The sequence below is a fragment of the Cygnus atratus genome, chromosome Z (genome assembly GCF_013377495.2).
Source record: "Cygnus atratus isolate AKBS03 ecotype Queensland, Australia chromosome Z, CAtr_DNAZoo_HiC_assembly, whole genome shotgun sequence".
In the NCBI taxonomy this organism is placed as follows: domain Eukaryota; kingdom Metazoa; phylum Chordata; class Aves; order Anseriformes; family Anatidae; genus Cygnus; species Cygnus atratus.
Window position 1 is genome coordinate 52,171,626 of NC_066396.1, and position 24,421 is coordinate 52,196,046.

General features: G+C 39.1%; 1 protein-coding gene across 2 annotated transcripts in view; it reads right to left on the reverse strand.

Moving 5' to 3' along the window:
• Positions 1–1,982: 1,982 nt before the first annotated feature.
• SLC44A1 (solute carrier family 44 member 1) overlaps positions 1,983–24,421 on the reverse strand; it is a 67,749-nt gene continuing 45,310 nt past the window's right edge. Inside the window, exons 8-16 of one of the 2 annotated variants that reach the window (XM_035570092.2) lie at positions 22,801–22,928; positions 21,708–21,894; positions 19,735–19,900; positions 16,251–16,407; positions 15,924–16,007; positions 14,733–14,870; positions 12,649–12,885; positions 11,091–11,171; positions 1,983–8,849 (exon numbers count right to left, since the gene is read on the reverse strand). In XM_035570092.2, coding sequence (XP_035425985.1) covers positions 8,826–8,849; positions 11,091–11,171; positions 12,649–12,885; positions 14,733–14,870; positions 15,924–16,007; positions 16,251–16,407; positions 19,735–19,900; positions 21,708–21,894; positions 22,801–22,928 — 1,202 coding nt within the window. In that variant the 3' untranslated portion in view covers positions 1,983–8,825. Of the gene's footprint in view, positions 8,850–9,189; positions 11,172–12,648; positions 12,886–14,732; positions 14,871–15,923; positions 16,008–16,250; positions 16,408–19,734; positions 19,901–21,707; positions 21,895–22,800; positions 22,929–24,421 lie in introns of those variants that run through there. The other variant, XM_035570093.2, reaches the window with a different exon arrangement.

Genomic DNA, 24,421 nt, shown 5'->3' on the forward strand with positions numbered 1-24,421 from the left:
CACAAGGTACCTGCCAGGGAGCTGGCCCTGCAGCTAGCTTCTGGGCCTGCAGTGTCTTGGCAGTGAGAAATGCTACTGCTGTAGGACAACTCCTGCTTTTGCATTTCCAGTCCCTGCTTTTCTTGCCCTCTCCACCCCATCCACATCATGTCCCGTGTTCCCTTCGGTTCTCTCTGCATTTACTTCTCTCTCCAGTCCCCTCCCTGCAGACCACCTTTAGCCCCCTCTTTTTTCTTTTTCTTTTTTTTCTTTTTTTTTTTTTTCATTCCTAGGAAGCCAAGAAACTCTCACATTTCAAGAGCTGGAGGAATCAGTGCTGCTCTCCCCAGCAGGGCTTCAGCCTCTCACAAAGTGCTCCTGTTCGGCAGTTCTCACGCAGGCAAACTCAGTGGGAACCAGGTGTGTTTTTCGTAGCCTCCTGCCCCTAACATCCCTGCTGACAACAGGCATCTACTGCCTTTGTTTTGCTCCAAGCAACTAAACCCACCTAGCCTAGCTGGCAGCTTTGTCCTTTAAATAAACCATGAAAAGGACTCTCAGAGAGAAGGGGGCACACCTTCAGAGGAACCACAGGCACTGAGACGTGCAGACAGGCAGCAGGCAGCAGCGCAAGGCCTGGCTGAGGCCTGCAGAGCCCAGGGATGGCGATTTGGATCACTCCTGTGTACAGGCAACCAACGCAGCTGTTACGACCGAAAATGTCATGTCCCCTCGGTACCGCCTGGAAATGGAGATCCCAGACAAAACAGGGACGCCTGGGTTCACAGCACTGGACCCCAGCGGTGTTGCAGAGGGGCCGTCTGGTCCTTGCCATCCCTGCTGTACTCAGGGATTCGCCACAGCGGCTTCAACATCGAGTCAGAGGTGGAGGTGGCTCCCAGGTAAACTAAACCATTTTATGCAAACGCAGTGCTGAAGTGGTTCGCGGTAAATAATAATACAAGCAGAAAACACTGTTCAGCATGGCACATTTATTAAAAAACCGGCAGTATGAAAGCAGAAATTTGCTGTGCCCATGGGAGGCAGAGGAGAAAGGAACTAGTCTGCAATTGCACATAAATCTGCTGGTAAAATTATACAGGTGCTGTTATTGTTTCTATTCACCACCCGTCCGTAGCTTTCCAACCTCTTTAGAAGAATATTTCTGCAGAAAATATCGGGAGCAGGGGACACGTACAGGACCTTGCAGAAAGAGGAGCTGGCCCACACAGAAGATGCAGCACTGAGATGCACAGCTTGCATAGCTCTCATAGTACAGAACAAGACGTCCTTCACCTTTCCCTGCTCTGCAGAGAAATTGTCTCCTAAACTGTCTTTACAGGGAAAACCATGTTACATTAATTATTATTAATGTATTATTAATGTATTATTAACATATTATTAACATTTTGTTATTAATGTTTTCTACTACTAGTAGTAGTAATAATCTGAGCCATGTAGCCTTAGCAGTCCTGACAGGCTGGCATCCTGGGTGTGAGCAGGAGTTTTTGCATGTGCGATGGGAAGTGAAGGCTGATCAACCTTCTCTGTGTGGGACTGACCTTTCAAAGGCCTACAAGTCAGAGAGGCCGAGGAACCTGGTCATGGGGAGACTACTTGCATAGACAGTGTAGAGTAAAAGGGGCAGATCCTAATCTCCAGGAGAGAATCTGAGGAGCGGGAGGTTACTGAGAAGAAAGAAATCAAAAACAAAACAAAACAAAACAAACAAACAAAAAAAACCCACTTGCTCTGCAAAACCCTATTCTTCCCACCCAGCTCAGCAAACCACTAGCATCACTTTGCTTTTTGGCACCAGGACAGTGAGGGAGACAAAAAGCTATGCGCAGCACTACCGCAGCTTCTCATCTAAAGGGCAGGCTGGCACAGAGCAAAGCAAAGCTTAAGCAAAGACCTGGATGGACTCTGCTTGCTTTCAGGGCTATAAGACAGCATTCCTAATAGGAAGAGGAGGTCTTAGTACCCCACAGAGACAGGAACTCTTTCTTATTTAACCAAAAACAAACTTTATTTTGATACATTAAAAAATCTATACATTTCTTAGACTAAAATACAGTTTTGCATCAGTATTCTGGCACAATGTCAGTTTACACAGAAAATCTAAGATTAGATCAGCACTGTTAAATTTCCCTTCTCTTCCTGCATTCACAGCTTGCAGTATAAAACATTTCAAGTTCTCAGACAACAATAAACAGTCTCATGTTTACTTTTCCCATTCCAAAAGGAGGTGGCATTCCATTGGAAAAAAAGGAGCACTTGTTAATTCATCTTTATTGAATGTAAATCACTAAACTAGTCCAGGGGTTTGACAGCCCTGTTAGAACTATGAGCGAAAGAGGATGAAAAACTTTTTGTCTGTGTGTAAAGCTTTGATGGGCTATGACAACACAAGTATTGTTTGAACTACTGTCAAGCCTCTAGCATCTGTTCAGAAGATTTTCCTGCCTCCTTACTGCAGTTACTGTAACCAGCAACACAATCCACAGTACAAAAATAATCTCCTTCTATAGGTATGGGATTATACCTTCTTTATTACTCTGATGAGCTCCAGAGCCAAATAATAATAATAATAATAATAATAATAATAATAATAATAACAACAATAATAATAATAATTAGAAAACAAAAAGCAGGGCACAGGGGATGTTGCCGTGAGATATCTGTGAAATTGAATGTGAATTTTCTTAACTACTGTGAAGATCCTGGGAAATATTTTCTACCTCTGAAATTCTGCTCTCCATGGCTCCACCCACCCTCTGGCAGTTGCTCTCTTGACTGTATTGGAAACAAAACACCCTTTTTTGTGTTCTCTTCACTCACCCCCTTCACACAGACGACCTCGCTGTCTGCTGCAGTATTTTTCTAATGAGAGACATTCTCCTTTTTCAGTCTGAGCAGGGACGGACCCATCCAATACCAACACTGGAGCACATACAGTATTTATTTGAAAGTTACAATTTATGACTTTCACAGGAACTCCAGTCAGTGCCTAACTTCTGCTGGATTTCAGGAGTAATTCAGCTTCATAACCACACTACATCCTTCTGAAATAGTCCTTACCTGCGCATATTTCACTCAAGCCAGAGGGGAGAGGTGGCACACTTGAGGAATGGTAACCCCCAATGCTACCAGGATGTTCCAACACACACACAGAGATGCCAGAGCTGTCTTTAAAGTCACTGAAATCAAGCTAATTCTGCTGGTTAGCTAGAACTTTTGCTCCAAATTCTTGCAACTTTGATTCTACAGGGAGCCCTACACTTCTACAGAAAAGTACCAAATGCTTCTCAGCATATTCACACATCACATCACTGCTTCAGCGAGACAGGGGAGTAGAATCTGATGGTGTTTGTTAGTTTTCTGATAGTTCTGTTTTAGCTGATTTCTCTCAAATGAATGCCAAGTATTTTAGCCTCCAAATGGGTATTTTTAGATGGATTCATGCTACCTATTATCCCTGGAAATATTTTCATAATCCTAATGTCTCTGAAGAGCTTTGGCTTGGTTGCATCAGCTTGCAAACACTGCAAGATACCCCAACAGTTCCATCCTAGACCAGAAATTCTGCCTTCCATACACAACCCACATCGGAAGAGAGGAGTTTTCTCTCCTCCCTCATCTCTCTACATATAAAAGAAAAAATATATCTTGAGAACAGTATTTGCTACAGAGCACAAGAAATACAAAGTTACTAATCTCCATTATCTCTCTTGCAATGTGATGGAAATAACAGCAGAGGTGAAATAGTTGGAAGAGCACTGAAAAATTAAATATTTAGAGTAAACTTCCATCATCCCAACAAACAAGCTGAGTGCAAGAAATGCTTCAGGTAAGTCTGTTGGGTTTTGTTTTGTGAAACAGTGGTGTTTTTTGTTTTTTTCTCCCACAGAGGGGAAGGAGTTTCCTCCTTTGGGAAGGAGTTGTTGGATTTTTTTCCACAAAGATGAAATAGGATTTCTGTAGTGATAATGGGACACGCAAGCTGTTCAAGAAACAATGGACTTGAGCTGTTTAGATTTAGTAAACAGTATCTGCACAGGCAAAGCCATGATTTACAAAACCGGGATGTGCACTGTAAGGTATCTACTTTTAATCTCTAGTGTTTCTTAAAATGACTATGCTATGTTCAATACAGCATGTAATACGCATTCAGAACCAAATGATCACTGGATGATGATGATGAGTATATGTCTGCTACATGCATTTTATTCTGACTCTGTAACATACATTCATAGAATACATCATAACTACTCAGAGCAAACCACTAAAGTGCAGGCCCTGAGGGCACATTAAATATGTTGTCTCCAGCGCTGGCTGCTCAGTTGCCAGAACGCTGATACAGACAGGGCTCATTTCTGCTTTACATCCCCATTTTGTGCTGAAAGAGTAAGAGTCAGCATACCCTGCTCCCTCCCTAAAAGGGAGCACTGTGGAGCAGGCTAATCGCCTACTCTGAAAAAAGCCCTTTCAGAAAGAAGTAACCACCCTGAGAAGGTGCTGTACAGAAACGTGGAAAGTGAGTCTTGGATTAACTACTGGGTAAGTGGACCTGTGCACTGGGACTGGCTGGGATGGAGATAACTGTCTTCACAGGAGCCCGCTCGGTGCTGTGTTTTAGATCCGTGACCAAAACACGCTGGTGCCTTACCCATTGCTGAGCAGTGCTCACACAGGGACAAGGCCTTCTCGTTTCCCCCCCTGCCCTCCCCACAAAGCAGGCAAGAGGCTGGGAGAGGACACAGCCAGGACGGCTGGCCCGAAGAAGCCACAGAAACCTCCCCCGTACCATGTAACGCCGTGCTCAGCAATAAGACTGGAGTGAGGGAGATAGTTTTCCAGAGTAGCCATTGCTCAGAGAGTGGCTGGGCATCGGTCTGCTGGTGGGAGGTGGTGCGTGATGGCCTTTGCATCACTTGGTTGGTGTTGTCTTTCTTCTCTTGATTTTTTTCCTTTAATTTAACGAGCTGTCTTTACCACAACCCACAACAGTTTTCTTGCTTTTGCCCTTTTGATTCTCTCCCCAGTGCTCCTGGGAGGGAGGGAGCAAGGGACTGAGTAGGGGCTTACCTGCCAGCCAGGGTCAACCCACCACAACATGTACTTGGTTTTCCACTTCAGGTTGTCCCTTCTAGGACACGCTTTCCTAACGCAGAAAGTCCTTGGGTTACCATGCCAAGCTAAGGCCACATATAAAATCCAATCCTGTTTTTGGCAGCTGGGAGCGTGAACGTAAGCTAATGGAAGGCTGAAGATGCAGATCTAAACTGGCCATACCACATGCTTTGTCTAGCTGCGGAGCAGCACCGACATCGTAGAAATGATGGGTTGCACTCCTAATCACAGCAAGCATCGTGATGGAGTGGTATCACACGCACACAAAAAAAAACCAAAACCATCTCAGAACTTCAGCTCTGCACCTACACCCCCTCCCATTCGGTCCAGGTGATATCCTGAATCATTGCCTTGGGAAGGTGAGAAGGCATGTGCTAAGATCGGTGGGACAAGGGGAGCTGACACTTGACCGCTTGGCACTCCTTTGCTGAAAGAGCAATACAGAAATGAGAGCTAAAAGAACAAATATTCTCTAGGGCTGAAAGAAGCAATAACATGTTGCTTAGCTTCCAAAAACAAAAAGGAAGGTAATATAACGTGAAAAAATAAACAATTAAAAAGAATGGCATGCTTTTTTCCTTTGAAGCCTAGCTGATCAGAGGCTATGGTACAGACTGGCTGCAAAAAACAAATGCTGGGAACCAGTAATCATATTGGCTTGGTTTTTAAACCCAGATTGTCCAGCCTGAAGCACCAGTCCTCAAGCACTGTTTGATTCAGTGGACTTTCCAAGGAGATGATTTCTGTATCTCAGCTGCCTCATCTGCTCCTCCTGCAGTGTTATTCCCAGTGCAGCACCACACTAGTTGGTCTAGACTGCTTCCCAAAAAGCAGTCCATATACTGGCCTTGATAACCAGCTGGCAAAAAGAATATTTAATCCATCACAATTGGCAGTCCCCAGCAACTCTACTGCCAACTAGGGATTTACATGTCAAATGTTCTCCACTACCTCCACTAGGGGAGGAAAGCAGAGGCTAAATTTGTCCTGAAAATTGTCTCTTTAGACTCCAGTCTTTTACTTATCTCCTTGCACAAGACCGCACTGGAAGAGGGCAGCTTGTAGTCTGGCTGCAAATGAACTTCAAAGAACATTCAAAAGCTTTAAAGGGCCACGGGAAAGGCTGCATGTGGATGGAATGCATTTTGGCATGACTGAAAAGCTCTGCATGCCGGATACACACTCAAGAATGGTGCATATGATTTTATTAAGAACTCTGTAGTGATATAGATTTGTCACTTAAACATTACAGCTACCCATAGAAAAGTGTTGCCTGTACCTTTTAAACACCATGTAAATAAAACAAATTTATTTTTAAAACAGGATAAACTGCTATAAAAATGGTGCACAGTCAAGTCATACAAAAATACAAAATTTGTTTCCAATTGCAGTCCTAGTTGTGATTGCAGAGAAAAGCTCCCACTTCGAGTGAGCAGAGAGCACAAACTTGCAGAACTTGTCACGGCAGGTATTTGTTGTCAAAATGAGTAGAATCCAAGGCTTCGATCAAAGCACCTCCAATAATTTCCAAACAAGACAGAAATTACAGTTTCTCTGGAAGCAACTGCGTATGTGATAAGTCTCTTAGCCTTGGAATCCAGTTTCTAGGACTCATCTGAGCCAGTTTTAAAATTTTTGTTGCTAAACCCCACTGATCTACACGAATATCAGTGTTCAGTGCAACTGCTTCTTCTAGATAGCCTGACCTCTAACTCACATTGAGAGGCCTCGACAGTGCTCCAGTTTGAATCCTAGGTTGAAGTTCTAGTCCAGTTAACATACACATATGCACAGATGTATAACTTACAATTTCCCTATGTAAGAGAGCCCTCCTGATGTCAGTGGAGTTACTGATATGGTTCAGATAAACAAGTGTCTAATGCTTGCAAGACTGGATAATTCTGTCTCCCTGCCTCCCCCCCAGATAGCATTTCTAAATGTACTTTTATTTTCTTACTTCTCATACAGTTTGGTTTCTGTGATATGAAAACAGAAAATCTTTTTATTAATTGGCTTACTGAAAGAAAACTAAGCAAATCTAAGAATCAAATGACTTACAGAAGCAAAAGTGAAATATTCCACTATTGCTAAAAGGTAAGAGCACTGATTAGTTACACGATACTCTATCTTTTTAAACCCTCAGCAGCAATTTAAAAGTCTGATCCTCTGAAAGGAAGCACAGAGAACTGCTTACTTATTAAACCACAATAATATGAGTTGTGCATTTCTTTACCTAGACATACCTCTCCACTCCATTGTAGAGCTTCTACAGAAGGACTTTTATCTTTCAAAAGATTTTCTTGAATGGAGTGATCAAACCATTGAGGCATTACTTATTTGTACAGAGCTTATATTTAGTGCAATAAGTTTAAAAATTCTGCTCTGAAATATTAACTTTACATTAACAAAAATAGTTTTCTTAAAAAAATTGTAACAAAAGGAGTATATAGCATTGACAGATCATGAATTCTTAGCAATACACTTCTAAGCATTTACCATTACAATATGCTGAACAATTCAATAGTAGCATTCATATCTGGTGAACTTCCAGACTGAAAAAATGCAAATATCTCAGAATCATAATAATCTTTCTTTTTAAAACAAAAACAAAACAAAAAACACGTTCTCTTATCATTATTTGATGACTTTACATAACTATCCTGGCAGTTACACTTCCAAAGAAATGTTTCTCTGACCTTTTCTGTTATAACCACCTGCTAAAGTACATAGAAATATGGATGAAAAAACAGGCAAGGAATGGTCCCTTCCACATCCCAGACCTCCCTGACATTAAATGAAATGAAACATACAGTACTTTTTTGTACAGTAAGACAGTTCATTTCTTTTCCCATCCTCAGCATCTTTATATCTAGTCATGAAATAATCATGAGTATGGCTAAGACTGAGCTTTAATAATCTGTTATCTGAATTGCTCATATGAAGAATCCATACCCTTAAAGGAGCACTGCTGAAGTTTGAAGGAGGCTACTGAACTCAAGGGGAGGATAGGGGAGAATGGGTAAGAGGGTAAGTAAGGTAAAACAGGAAGTAGATTGCATATAAAAATTATTATTCCCCATTTTATAGTTTCTGTTGAATAGGAGATGCAAGGGCTCCCACACACCTGAATACCTGAGGAGTTGGTTATTGTGATATCTGATACTGACAAACAAAACTGTGCCCTACCAGGGCTATGAAATAAAATGACTGCTTACAAACCAGTTAGAACTGAATTAACTCACACTGAAACTACCTTTTAAAAACCTAAATTTAAGACTTGTCTTGATTTGAAGGTTTTCCTCACATGTGGCTGTCCTAAATTTAATGCAAATTTAAACAAATTAAACAAATAAAACACTTAGCAGATTAGCCGTGTCATGGGAAATCTGTCCCTAAACGCAATCATCATTTCAGATTATCTTTACAATGCTTCCTCCAGATTGTAAAATATCAAGCAGATAAGAATCAACATTTCCATGACTTCAATGAATAATTTTTAAAAAATGGAACAATGATAAAGCTGCTTGTAAAAGCCACCCGTATGAAAAGAGTACATGTTTCACAAAAATAATTGTTAAAAAAAGTATTAAATCCCTGTTCCTTTTCTCTGATTTTGGCTGTTTATTTTATATATATATATATATATGTATGTATATATGTATATATATATTTTGTTTTGGAATGTCAATGGGTTCCAATATGGCTGGCTAGTTTCAAGATGAACTTGCTCCAGAGGCCTAGAAAACAAAGTCATACAGTATAGTCTTAGACAAATGCCAAAGGACAAGGAGAAACTGAGTCAAAGAGGTCACTGGAAACCATAAAGAAAGAAGTGTGAAAAGGTTTTCTTCTTGTGCCTTGACAGTCTCTTTGGAGACAGAAGGTCCAAAATGTTTCCTCATCTCTGCTATTAATACCTATCTAAAACAGAAATGCATTTAGGGCACTTGACTTTTATAGAACTAATTGTCATACCTACAAAATATCCATTTCAAGGGACAGAGGCAAAACAGTAAGGACTTTATTTTATTTTTTTTTTTTTAAGAAAAATTAAGCTAATTTTGAGACACCCAATTTGGCGACTACAGGTGCTACTATTAGAATAGACTTGTTAATGATCTTAATCCAGATGAATCTGAAACCTTTAACAATGCCTTTGGGCAAAGCATTATAAATTTCACAGAAGCAGTAATTGCTACTACCTATGCTGTGTGCAGCCCTTGTCAGTAAGCGAGACCCTAATACTTCAGAACCTATTCAGCTGGAGTTTAACACCCCAAAATGGAAGACTTCTTGAGAAAACAAGGCCCAGTCAGTTCCAAACAAGACTATCAAATGAGCAGCAGAACTGGGAGTAATTCAGCACAGGACACTCAGGCTGAGTCCCAAGTGCTCAGCATCTTCCCCAGCAGTCCTAGGAGGACTTCTTGTCATTGCCAGACTCAAGTGCCTAGAGTCAAGTTTCTAAAAGAACAAAAAGATGCTTGACTTGCAAGTACTTGGTTTGTCTTTTTACAAGGGGGTGATTATAGGTTTTAGTATCCATGCTTTAGTTACTCAAGTACAAGTCTGACTAGTGGTCTATGCTAGCACTGAGGAGAACATAAGTAGAAAACCACTTAATGTAAACCAGTATTTTGAATTAAGAGATTAACATTAAATTTTGGATGGAGATTTTTTGTGCATATGACTAGAGGGTTTGCAAACCCAATTTTCAACCATTTTAATGGTAGCTTTATTTTTATAGTGTTTAGGCCACTCTGAAAATCCCAACGTAAGTGTCTGTTTGAACAGCTAGAATTACTCCCTGAAGAAAACATTAAATGAGCACAAAATTAGTTTTTTAAATGTATAAACACAGCAGCATTTAGGCATAAGCAAATCTAGAAACTGGTATGCTATAATGAAATAGCAAAACACACAAAGCTACACATCTATCAGTTCTACAGCAGGAACTCATTCCAGCCACGTCAAAAAGTGCTCATGCAACATGGCTTCACATACATCATTCAAAAAATTCTTACTGTTATCATACACTTATTCGGATTCCGTTACATTAACAAAATGTACACTTGTTAAGGAACTGAGTCAGGCCCCAGATATTCTGAGAAAGTAACGATGGAAGAAGACTGTAACTCACAAAGTCATATTGCATGATGACAAGTCATACTTTGCCCAGCCTGGCTCTCCATCATATGCTCTCAGTTCTCCACTTTCCAAACCCATCACCTATCTGTTACTTGTACCACGTAAGGCTGTTCCTTATTCCAGACTACTCAGACATGCAATGCCTTCCTAACAGGCACATCATAAGTAAGACAGGCTGCAGAAGCATAAATGATGCATTGTTCACTGTCTGCATATTTGACAGTGTGAGATGGAAAGAGCACACAAGAGACAAGCAACATAAGTAGTTGGCAATAAAACAACTGGGAGAAATGTCATTTGAGCAGGTTGAAAGGAATCACTGTATACAATCCCTTGGCACTGTATAAAATAATTTGGTGAGAGCTTTAAATGCCTGGTCCTACTTTGCAACAATGGATGTGCTCAGTAGTATTCTTCAGGCTCTTACAGTGTATGTAAGATAAACAAAAATTGTTTAATTCCGGACTGAAAAGAGGATTGAAGTCAGAATAGTGTAATGAATTCCATCATCATCTTATTTTGAGAGTACTCAGCAGTTGGGACTGTCTGTATACCACATAGCATGCACTACTAATCCTGATGAAATGATACTGCATTTGTTTCATATGACACAGTTCCTTTCATCTTACTTTTACAGGAGATGGTCTCAGCTGTGACAAAAACTCTGCCATCCAGGTGATAGGCAAGCTCACAAACAGAAAAAGCAGAACATCTTGAGTGATACAGAGAACAAAAACTTCTCCTGAAGAAGTGCAGTCAGTAAAGACAAAGAGGGAGAAGAAGTAAAAGTGAAACTCTTGGAGGATCGCCACCTCCTCATCTGCACCTACCATTGGTTTTAGCTCTCTGCCCTCAGCTCCACCTCCCCGGCCAGCTTCCTTCATAGATTTCCTACTATTCTCCACAAACTCCTGAAAAACAGCAATAATGTGAAAAGTACTTTCTTAGGGCAGGCTCCAAGCATCTAATCCAGATACAAAACTTCAAAGATGTAACTGCTCAAAATGTCAATGAAACTTGCTTCTTCCATTCCTCTTGTTCAAACTTGCCCATGATATATCAAAAGAGCCTGCCAGATAGCCACAAGGGTCTCCATCATCTAATTCTGAAGAACTGGAAGCCAGACAGGTACCTGTCGTTGTGTGCTGTTGTAAGTTACATATTGACCACTAAGCTCTCCTTTATCGGGAAGGAATGTAGGAGGGTGACTATCACAAAAACAGAGACACCAGTTATTACACCCTATCCTGTGAACTGTGTGTAATGTTAGAACCATTAAACAGAACTTGAAGATAATTACTTGCAAGGTCTTGTTGATCTCCCTGAATGCAAATTCTTCAATTTTTCCCCAGTCAAAATTACCTATTCAAAGACTAACAAAGGTAATAATTCCCCTTTCAATCTTTTCTTTTCTCTTAAAGGTAAGAGGCATTTTGTAACAAATATCAGTATACTTTAGCTGCTAATGTTTCATGATACCTGCTGTTGATTAAAGAAGCCTGCAAGGCTTCTATGATTTACTTCTGAGATAACATTTTGCTAAAAAGCAAGTCAACAGCTAGCATTTTCATTATATACTCTAGGTTCTGTAGTGTTTTACCAAAACGTAAAGTTAAATTCTTGGCACACTTTTCCAACAAGTATTCAAAAGAAAAAAAAGGAAGGAAAAATTCGCTAAGAAGTCACAAGACTCTTTCACGAGCCTACATCTGGGGGTGCATTTTACAGGGACATATTCTGTGGCTGCCACTTAAAATGGAAAAACATTATCAAGAAATGACCGTCAGTAACAAACTGAATGGTCAGAGGAACACAATTTTTACATCTTGGTGTACAGTTAGAGTGAACTGGTAATAAGATGGAACAAACAAATTAAAAATAAATTGTGCACAGGGCCTTGACATAGTATCAAGGCTCAAGCACAGAATGAAAAACCTGTTGCTTTTGTGCATGAGAGACTGAGAAGCAATTTCTGATTGCTTCTTCAACATAGTCACTAGCTCTGTGTGGGGTGGAATATTCTGACATTTGTTCTCTTCCACATCTCAGGAGAGGTCCTTTTCAGGAAAGAACAAGAAGCAAACCTTTACCCATTGTTTTCTTCCTTCTGTTCTGCACTGCATCCTTTACAAGAAATGACACCCAGGAGTATGACTCTGTATGAGGAATGCTCATTGAGCTGTCAGCAAGTAGAAGTCAATAGCAGCGGGGATGCATCACTAATCTAATGCTTACCACACCACTCTTGGCTGATCGAGTCATGAGTAAGACAGTGTGGTAATCCAAATTTTAAAAATAAATAAATTTTATACTCAGCTAGTGCATTCACCCCACTCTCAATAAATTGATCCTATGGAACCATATTCTTAGAGTGCAATGGAAACTCACCATGAGAACTTTATCCATGTAGAATTCCCTCCCAGGGCTTCCATCATTGTATTTTGTATCGATGGCAAAACATAAGAAAAGGACATCAACGACCATTTCGTAAATGGAAAGGAAGCAGTGAGCAACCAGGAACGCAAAGAGGCAGACAATGATGAGAGGCAACACCCAGACAGTGTAATCTCGTTGGTAATTCAGCAACATAATCCCAGCCAAACCTGTACTGCAGACAATCAGGACCTGAAGAAGAAAACATACGAATAAGAGAATTCTAACGGTAGAAGCCTTCTGATTGTTTGTTTCAACCTATGTGCTCCTTGCTCCACCAATCCTAAAACTAGGGGTTGCAGATGCCAGTGCTAATGACATCTTTACAGCCTTGATTCCTCACATCCCTGAGTAGGAATGATGTTTTATCTGTTGGTCCAGCAAGTGCAAGTCAGAATAGTTTCAAATGCATATGTCAATACAAACGGTATTTTTCAGAGACAATTATATCTTGCTGTCACAATTCACAATGTTACAGAATACTCCTAAAAAAATAACTTTACCCTGTCGATTGTATATATATAAAAAAATACAACCAGATATTACCAAACAATTAATGTGCAATTGCATTTGGTTTTGGTTTATTTGTTTTGGGAGCGTGGGACTTGGTGGCCATGTGTTTCATTTTGCTGGAGGAAACAATTCAGCCAAAACATCTTTCAAGCTTGTTTTATCATTGTCTTGTCTCCATATAAGGAAAGTATATCAGAATTAGAAATGGTCAGAGTAGATTAGATTATAGGTCAGACTAGAAATGAATAAAATAAGAGATTATTGTAATTCAGGTAAGGCACATCATATCTGTTTTAATTGAACTACACTACGTGTGAGGCCCTAACAGATATTTCACTGGGTACCAGTTTGGTCTTTAGGGATAACAAAACAAAACAACAGTTGTAGCCACTCAACATTTTGAACATTTCTAAACCTTTTATTATGAACCGCAGAGAAACATCAAATTGTAAAACAGGTCAGCTTTACTGTAGTATGAAAACACTGGCTTGGATTGTAGAGAAGATATGTTGGCAGCCTAGCACTGTTTAGATGATACCATTTTTGATATGCTGCACTGTTCATTTTAATGTTTCTGTCTCCTGTGCATTTCTCCAATAATTTGAGAGACATCCTTTCAAGGAGATGTTCCCTAACACATTTCAGATTCCTCCATAAAACTGCATTATGCATTTCATGATCTCTAGAGCATCTGTATCTTCATTATGTATTTACTTCTCCTCACATCTTGTTGATTTAATTACTGGATTAAAAGTTCAGCCCACTGTACTCTGACTAAATAGAATAATGTAATAAGGAGGACAGTTCAGTTCAATTAATGTCCAAATGCTTAAGCACAGGTGATTTAAGTGGATAGGTATTAAGTATTTTAGTAAACAATGGCACAAAATCCTTAAAAGGTTAACAATAATTCACTGGATTAAATTTCCATAAAGTAGGTCTCTATCATTTCCTGGAGAGACAAACAGCTGACCACAGCAATTATTCTAGTCTATTTTAATTCTCAGCGTAAAAGTAACTTAATCCTCAGAGTAAAAGAAACTTAGTAAATTAAGCTGACAGTTCCTCATTGCAGGCTTCCATACTACCTTCCAGTGCAATTTTGACAAAAAAGGTCATCAATAAACTGTCAAATTTCAATAAAAATCTAGAGAGCTGAATTCTGAGGAAATGTCTTCTTTCCTTAAAATTTTAAATTTTTAACCACAAAACCAATCAAAAGCTCAGTAATTCTGGTCACACTTCTCTTGACTCCCTAAAATAAATTAATGCAAAAAGTGTCATCATCCTCAGCCATTCCCTTCTGATGAGTTCTACTTGATCTTGATGAGTTCTACTTGATCTAAGTGGATCATTTGTTTAACCACCCTCATGCTGCACAGTACCTTCCTTATAAGATGCAGCTAGATGTGATAAAGTCATGCTAAGAAACAAGAGTTCAAAGGCATTTTGTATCTGGGGGTGCAAGTTGTTGCTAAGGAAAGCTTGCTGCCATGGAAAGCCATAACTGTATACAGCATACGTACCTTTCCCAGAAACAACATAAAATCCCCAACAGTGTTTATGGCAGCCACTCGCAAAGCATTCTCCACTAGAATAACAAAGGCATCCTTTGCTGAGGTGCAGAAGTTGGTGCTGTTGATAGCTGTGGCTGTGTATGCATTCTGGGGGAAAAAGAAAAAAAAATAAAATTTGGAATGATGAGATGTTTCAGAGGGAGGTGGGGAGAGGGGTTTAAAGGGGGAAGAGTAGGGAGGGGGGAGTAAGGCAGGCATGGCTTGTGAAAAAGGCACGTCATATGATGTTAAAGAGTAAAGATTCCCATGAGAGTTGTTGAAACAATCAGTATGTACCAGCTGACAGAAGACTATATGAAGTAGAGAATTACCATTCTTTTCCTCCCTTGCTCATGACTTATGCATTAACAAGTTTATTCCAATAAAAACTAATTAAACAGAATTTGCAGTTTCTCTGCAGGAGGTGAGTAGTGGCATCACTACAGCAATTAAATTGTTAGAAAAAATTCTGGAAATATAAGAGTTTGAGAGTCATACAAGTCCACCAAGATAATTTCTAGATAATTCAATAGACTGCACTCAAAATTATCCAGGACAATTTTCAAGGATTACACTGTTGTTTCCTTATGATTTTATTTTCTCTATTTCGGGGGGGGGGGGGGGGGGAACAGTAAAAGGGAGTTAGAGATGTATTTAAGAGGTGGAACCACAGGCCAAATGATGAATGTCTTTGATGAGGTGGCCTGACCAGCCTGTGTGTTGCAACTTGCAGCTCTTCCTCCACTTTGTAGATGACAATGACAATTTGATGTTACATACTGTTTTTCAGTCCTGTGAACATGAAATATTACACCTGGAAAAGGTTCGCTCCCTTGTCACAGAAAACATATTTTGAAAATCAGATGTAGCTTGGAAGAACAGACATAAGGGGGATTGTCTCCAACCACTAATCAAATCTGTTGAGATCTCATCTAAAGTTGAGATACAATGTTCTCAAAGATGAATACTGGCTGTTTTTCACCTTTTTTCACCTTTGAACAAAGACTAATGCAATGACTTGCATTTTAATTTCAGTAATGGAAACAAAACTTAAGTACCATCCCTTGGGTCAGTTACAAAGTACAATACATTGTGTGTCAGCCTCATATTACACTCTAGAAATCACATATTTTATCTTTTTTTGAATATTGGAAATCTTACCTGATTTAAGTAGGTCAGGCACTTTTCTAGACACCAAAGGCAGCAGATGCAAGCTTTAAGCATACAGCGAGCACAAGCATTTTCCTAGGAAAGCATAAAATGTGGGGGGCAAAAAGACATACCATGAAAACCAAGAAAACAATATTCCTTTGTGTTTCAGTAACTGATACTCAGTAACTCCAGCAGTTACTCTCAGTTCTACCGCCTTTGAAAGACCAAATATTCCAAACTGAGACTTCCAAAGACCTCCCTCCAGGTTTAACTAAATTATCTGTAAACACATCAGGCCTTGAGTTTCAGTAAGAAAATGGAATCTGTTTCTCTTACTTTTCCTTTGAGTTGTGTATGGATATACATAAGAATCATTCGTGGTATCTTCACTAATGTGATAATGAAAGACCCCTTTGCTACCGTTCCTAGATGGTAACAAACAAGGCGATTAACAGATGCCAGGATAGGAGTAAATGGCAGGTTCCTTTTCTCCCTGTTGAAAAGAGAAAAAGAATTAAGTAGAATGATCAATATATATTTAATGTCATCATATAGAATTGCTACAAATTCCTGAAAGGCTAGCATGCAAAAGGAGTTTCTTATCCTTCTTCTCGCTGTCAGTGTGTATTGTGCATTCCGTATAAAACGCTGACAGCCTGTGCAAGTCACAACTTTGGCTCTAATATAATACTAGAAACAGGATAAAGAAACAGTACATCTTAAGGGTAGTCTTACTAGCAGTTGTATGCGTTTCAGTTATTGCCAAATAACAATTTCTTCTAAACTATACTTCCTGGTATGAAACTCAAGCCCTTTAAAAGAAAGGTAAAGAACAACGACAGCATTTTTCCATCAGCCTGCTGATAACCTTGTCTTCCCCTTCTATTTAAGGTCTTCATCGAGACATTCTTGAAGAGGGTATTACTATTTTAATTTATTATGTAAATTTCTTTTTCCGGATGTTTTGCATTTCTAATTTAGCTATTATATACTCAAGAAAGCAAGTATTAAAGGAACAAGTGTTAACATTCCAAACATAAAATAACTCCCCAGCTTGGGAGAAAATTATTTTCATGCGAATTTCATTCAAAAAAGATCAAGAAATAGTCTTTATCACACGAAAATAATCTCCAAGCAACTTAATCATGAGATGCTAATAACTAAAACAGGTTTTCCCTATATCTTCTTCCAATTAACTTTTACTGCTCAGGAGGGGGAAGCCAAATTCTACTCTCCCTTGGGCACAATCACATAAAAAGTTATGGTCTAATCCCTATACCTATATATGGTCTAATACCTATACCTATACAACCCAAACGCTTTCTCCTTTTCAAGTTAACATAACTGACTGCTGACTCTATAATGCACAATGCTGACATCTGTTATTGCATGAGTTGAAAGTAATCCATCCTACCACAGTGAATCAATACTGAACATACATAAATCATTTTTCCATAGATAATTTCATTTAATTTTCTGTGCAAAGCTGCTAATGTCCAAAATAACGGGGAACTCCAAATTAATGCCCTTTCCTTTTTACTGAGTCCCTTTTCAGGTTAGAAATCTACTTTAAAATGCAAGAAAGGATTACAGTAGGGAGCAATTGATATGTGCTAACCTAAAATTCCCGTTAAGGAATGATAGGTACAGTTAAAAGTAAAATCATTCCTTTTCAGGTGATAGAAAATATATAAAAGTACAGATGAAGAATAAGCATTGCTAGGCCATCTGTACCAACGCAAAACTATCCTCTCTACTCTGTACTTTTGCAGTTTTTCACTCAGTCTAGTTTTATTATTCACAAGTGTACATCCCTCTAGCATCTTGTAATAACTTCACAGATGCATTTCATCAGTATACTGGAGGATTTCATCATTAATAAAACAACAGAATTTCTGTCACCATAGTAAATTAATTCCTCGCCTTTGATATATTTTAAGATACTAGGGCAGATAAGGAATCAAATATAATTCAGATAACAACCTCAATTAAAAAAAGACAAATCAATTAAACATTTGTGATCTGAATCATGCACTTGAAAAATATCTCCATCATTATTTAAAACCCCATGTTAAAAAAATCAGACTCTTAAAAGAACATGACAAGAACAGAGCGTGGTTGCTGTACACTTTTATATAGAAATTTTTATATATCATATCCTTCATAGAATAATGGAATGGTTTGGGTTGGAAGGGACCTTAAAGAACATCTAATTCCCACCCCCTGCCATGGGCAGGGACACCTCCCACCAGACCAGGTAGCTCAAAGCCCCATCCAGCCTGGCCTTGAACACTTCCAGGGATGGGGCATCCACAGCTTCTCTGGGCAACTCGTTCCAGTGCCTCACCACCCGCAGAGTAAGGAATAGCTTCCTTATATCTAATGAAAATCCACCCTCTGCTATGCGGTCTGCCCGGAGCCTTCTCTTCTCCAGGCTGAACAACCCCAACTCCCTCAGCCTCTCTCCATGGGAGAGCTGCTCCAGCCCTCTGAGCATCCTCATGGCCCTCCTCTGGACTTCTTCTAATACGCCCACGTCCTTCTTGTGCTGGGGGCCCCAGAGCAGAACGCAGTGCTCCAGGTGGGGCCTCACGAGAGCAGAGCAGAGGGGGACAGTCGCCTCCCCAGCCCTGCTGGCCACGCTGCTTTTGATGCAGCCAGGATACGGTTGGCTTTCTGGGCTGCAAGCACACAGTGCTGGCTCATGGTGAGCTTCTTGTCAACCACCGCCCCCAGGTCCTTCTCCACAGGGCTGCTCCTAATTCTTTCTCCACCCAGCCTGTATTCGTGCTTGGCATTGCCCCAGCTCAGATGCAGGACCTTGCACTTGGCCTTGTTGATCCTTATGAGGTTCACACAGGCCCACCTCTCACGCCTTTCCAGGTGCCTCTGGATGGCATCCCTTCCCTCCAGTGTGTTGACTGCACCACACAGCTCGGTGTGCAAACTTGCTGAAGGTGCATTCAATAGCCTTTTTTTTTTCTTTTTTTTTTAATAGGTCTTAAATAGCTAAAGCAAGAACTTAATTTTCACTTATTTAAGGCAAATTTTGTGCAGTCTTAATTTCAGAGAAGTCTGCAAATGCTAGAGACAAGGCCCTAAAGCAGGGACTTATTTATCTGGACAAGTCTGTGATTCTGAAATAAGTCTCTTAACTCTGTAAAAAGAAATGCTTGTACCTGAAATTTGTTAAAAGCATTGTTCAAGTAATAGTACTGCCTTCCTGAACAGCTAGCAGATACATGCACAATAGCCAAGGTAAAGTACGCTCTCATACACAACTGCGATACAAATAGAGTAATGAAATAGGGAGTTTCAATGCACACATATTTTGTATTATTTTTGTACTTGTACATGATTTTGTGAGGACCTATATATAGTGATGAATCTACTAAGACCTTGAGCAATCTTGTGCAAGAATGATTAATGAAGATTAATTTAAAGAGCATTTTTAAAAATTACAATAACAACAATGAATTGCTGTCAGTAATTTTTTGATCTCTGACGAGTTTATCAGCATTGATTATTAACATTAAAGTTGGCCTTACAGGTGCATTCTTTTTTGTAAACAAGCGTCCATGTTTTTACAATGTGCATAGCTTACAAGGCAAACACGACTTCAAGTCTTAAATACTAAGAATGCCATCCATAACCAGCAAAGCAGATTATTTTAGGACTTCACATGATTTAAGACGAGTTAATACAATCCACCTACTCTTCAGCTTTCCGGCAAGAAGTATTCTTCCCAAAAACTCTATCCCTCATTATTTCTGCTAATTCCATTTGTAGGCTGTTCACAATAAAGATAAGTTATTCTTACCTTGTGAAGTAGTATGTCACAACAGCTCCAGCTACTGTCATCTGCTGACAGGCTAAGATAAACTCACTGATCCAGATCAGTCCCACTACATGGTACCACCACATGTATTTCAGAGGGCCTACCATCCGAAATTCAACAAATCCTTCTTCATTTGGGACAGGATTACCTAGAAATTAATGAGGTCAAAACAGGATTACAACAATTACACCAGCTGTGAAAGAAGAAAGTATATGGTGTTAGCAGTTCATAACCATTTAAAGAAGAACAGCTCTAGCTTCTTTTAACACTACTAATTATCAAGTTTAGGAAGATGGTTCATAAGAAAAACATACCTTCTGAGACAATGAGTATAATGGCATTTGAAAAAAAAAAAAAACACTAAAGAATTCTGAGCATACTCAATATTGCGCAGCCACATGGTGAAAGTTTCCAAGACTAACCACCGTTACAAAGCAGCAAGAACCCCTCTAATTAAACATACTAAAAGGAATTTTGTTTTAGTCATTCTTGACTTGTCTGTTGCTGTCTTGGTATAATTTACACAGTGAGAATCATAGCTCCTTAGATCTAGATGTCAACATTAACAATCGCTTTTGTTTCCATTGTAGCAGGTATTTTTGCATGCATTTCAAGAATATTTATATCTTTAAAGGTATTTACAGCGATGAGGAACAGCATTAGAGATTCTAAATGTGTGCATTCAGAAAAAATCCATGGAATCTGAATAGTGTGATGTACGATGATTTACAGTCCATGTCAAAACCATCCTAGGCAATGCCCTATTTCAACATACTAGCCCACACTGATAACGTTTATCTTAAGCAACGGTTATGTAAACTGCTGATGAGATGCAGAAAAATGCTTAGTAATATCATGTGTATAAGATATTTACCTTGAAAACCAGTGTTTTCACCCTCTCATTGTCAATACCTCCTCTACATTCTTAGCTGTGCTATCATGTGTATATAAAAAATGTATTTTCCTGTAAATAAATTGAACTATTGAAATCTCAATTTTAGAGAACAAGCTCTTCAAAAAATGTAGGGTTTTTTTGTACACAAATACTGTGCACTTGTCAATTCTTCTGCTTTGGACTGAAAAGATCTGGTTCTACTTGCACAAAGATTTTTTTCAGCTGACATCAGTGAATAAACTGAGTGCATATGAAGCTAAAAGGATACACTAGTCTTTGCAGAATCAAGGTCTACCAAAGAATTCTGTCAGCTAAACATAAGTATCAGTCTAAATTCTCCTACAGATTTAATCCCTTTGCAGAGTGAAGCATGGGACTGGGACTTTGGAGGCAAACATTTTCTCTAACTTGCCATTCATTAGGCACACAGAACATCATGTAATGAAAACTAAAAATTTCAACAGTAATAAGAACAAGATTCTATTACCTCTGTCCCTTGCTAAAATTTCAGATGACAAAATCAAAAATATTTGATTTGTATTATGTGGAAATAGCTCTGTGACCAGAAACACTGCTGCATTTGGATTAGCAGTAATTTTCAAAATTCTAAGGTTCTAGTGATGAATGATGGTTTCTGTTGTGCACAACTTGTTGCAAAATAACACACAGATCTCCCATTTTAAAAAGCAGTTGCTAAGTTTCTCTATTGAAGTAACTAAGATTTGGACCTGTAAGAATAATTCTAGAAGCTCTTGTCAGACACAGAACACAAGCAAAGCTCTCACTTATGCTCTTCATAAAAGGAAGGAGTTCAGAGTACACTTGCTGCTCTCAGAATATGGCATATGAAGAGCACAAAAATCAAAGAACATTTCACTAATAATCTAGAAAATACTGGATTCCTAAGTTATGAAGAACAGAAGCTACTATCAGTGTATCTATGTTTTGGGAGACAGAACATGCATGCAATGGCCCTTTCATTACTATCTCTTCATGTGTGTGAAAACAGGCTAAAATACAGTACAGTATCTTATTTAAGTTAAGCCTGTGAGCTGCTTACCTGTAGTACCAAGGAAAAGCAGGACTGTGATCCAGTATGTCCAGAAGAGGATAAGCACAAAGAATGTCCAAAATGGCTGGAAGACTAGCAGCGGCAAGTGAATGAAGACCTTGCCGGCCACATGGAACAAGGCAATGGTGAGAGCTACTCGTTTGCGCATAATTAGCATTATCAAGAACAATATAACCTAGAGGGAGAAGTTTCCAAATCTCATATTAGAGAATTAAAAAATAAGCAAGCTATTATTTTGCACAGCTAGGATAATCAAACTCAGAAAATTAACACATTCTCTACTTGTAAGATCACAAGATCAAAATGTAAAACCTCTAACAGCTTATTCTAGTGAGAAAGTATTTTCCAAATTACACTTTTGGGGAAATTTAATCTCACACTTATTTACTTGGAATCATCATCAGCCTCAGACTTATAAGAGTAGGCCAGATTCCATCCTTAATTATGTTGTACAAACCACCAAAATCAGCAGACTGCAAAACTTAACAAAGAATACAATTTAACATTTCTCTCTAGACATTGCATGGTGTACTTGCCATGTAAGTTAGTCAAACATTGACAACTTTTAGTTACAAGGTCATTGTCTCTGAAACAAACAGCGAGGCCAAAAGAACATACGATAGTTCAGTAGTCATTAGCATTTCAGTTCACAACAACCCACGTGTAAATGGAAGAAGTTTGGGAACAACTGATTTCAGAAGTGTAAATGGTCTAAGGACTTTTAAATAAACTGAAATGACAGAGTACCTCTGAACTGGGGATCTAACAAAAATATCATGAGTGAAACTGGGAATTTCATATTCCAGCTCTTTATGGGAGGTCCCTGTAGAGGTTTTAGAGTAGAGGAGAGGAGAAAAGGTGCAGGGTCAGGAACTCTCTCCTGACACACAGACAGATATTACAGAGCAATGCTAGGAAGGTAAAAATGTATGTATATATATATATCACCAACAGAGCTTGTAATGGAAATAAACTCTTTAAAACTTGTGTAATATAAACCTTCCACCTAAATAAAAAAAAAAAAAGAGAGACAAACAGAAATGTAGAACCAAAAAATTGTATGGTCATTAGCAAAACATACTGTGAAGACTGTAGCTGAAATGGCATAGACCAGGAGAGCCTGAAGATTTTCTTTGGCTATTTGAGTCTCAACATCACTGGCAGATATTCGTTGCTTAGCATAGAGCCACCACAGGACTCCTGTACCACCTATGTTTTAGAGGGAAAAAAAAAAGACAAATGAAAAATGCTTCTTCTACGTGACACAATCATACTGCCTAGTACCTAAAGACCAAAAGTCTTTAGTTTCTTAAGTCTGGTCTGGAATAGAAGACTCACGGGAACTGACAGACAACCCAACGGGAACTTCAAAGGATGGAGAAGTGCTCAATTCTCCTCTGTTGACCTCTTCTCAATTGGATACACTCTTTCCACAGTCTCACCCCAATAAGCCTACTTAAAAGACTTGCAGCTCTTTGTGGTTTAGGGTAAAGTGTGCGAGAAGACTAGTTCATGGGGAGCCCTAGCAGTGAAGATTGCCCATTAGCCAGGTAACAGAGGAACAAAAAGAAGAAGAAAGGAAAGAAAGAGTGATAAAGAGAAAAACAGAGAAATTATATTGTAGGATGTATGTAAAAATCTAGGAGAGGGAAACGAGGTATCTTTGGATAAGGATGCAAAATAGCAAGAGGAAGAAGAGGAGTCTATAATCCCTGAGAAGATCTATAAGGAAAAGAAGGGACAGCCTTGACTCTGATAACAGCACCTTGGGTTAATGACACGCAGCTACGCTTACATCAAGACAATGTCCTTCAGACACTGGAAAAACATTATCGTAAGGTCCAGGAGACCAATATAGTGTGAGGTACTTTCTTCTAACCAATTATGAAAACCTAGTCTTATGGCCAGAACTTCAATCTCATACTCTAGCTGAGTTTCCAAGGTAGAAATTTTCTTAAATACAGGAAACCAGCCCCTCAGGGAGTTAACCTCTCATCTGAACACATTTTTTTTCTAATTTGCGTATCCTTCTCTGTTCTTTTGCTCTTTGTGAATCACTTGCAGAAGCTTATCTAGAGATCACAAGTTTTTGCTGAAGGTACTCCATTCAGGTCTTAAATGGAGGATGTTCTTTTGGCATCTCTTTAACAAACAGTGAACACAGAATAAGCAGTATATTTCAGAGATGACATGTTCTTATTCAGTTTGTGTAATGGATGTGATATTTTTTTAGAACATAGTAACAGATGGCAATAAATCATTGAGTTCCTTCATTCAGCATGGTTGCTCAGCCTCTAAAACAAATATAAATGAAAAAAAAAACGTTTTTTTCCTTTTTCTGTGGTCACAGATCCCAGGAGCAGTAAACAGAAAAACAAAGTGATGGCCTGCAATTTTTTTTTCAATCCATTGCAGTTATGAATTGCAATTATTACACTGCAAGTATTTCCTAATTTAATTATTTTTTTCTTGTTCCTTCCATACATTCATCTGCCCTTGCTACCAAACCCTTGCCATGTAAACCCAATACAGCTTGTTTGTATAATTTGACACAGTGCTTAAAATGAACTGTTCATGCTTCCAGAATCACGGTGTAGTGTATGAAATTATGATGCTTTGTCTTCCTGTTTTTAAATGGGAAGAGGAGGTTGCTGTATTTTTCGTAGTCACAAATAGGTAACAGGACACTTGTCTAACAAGCA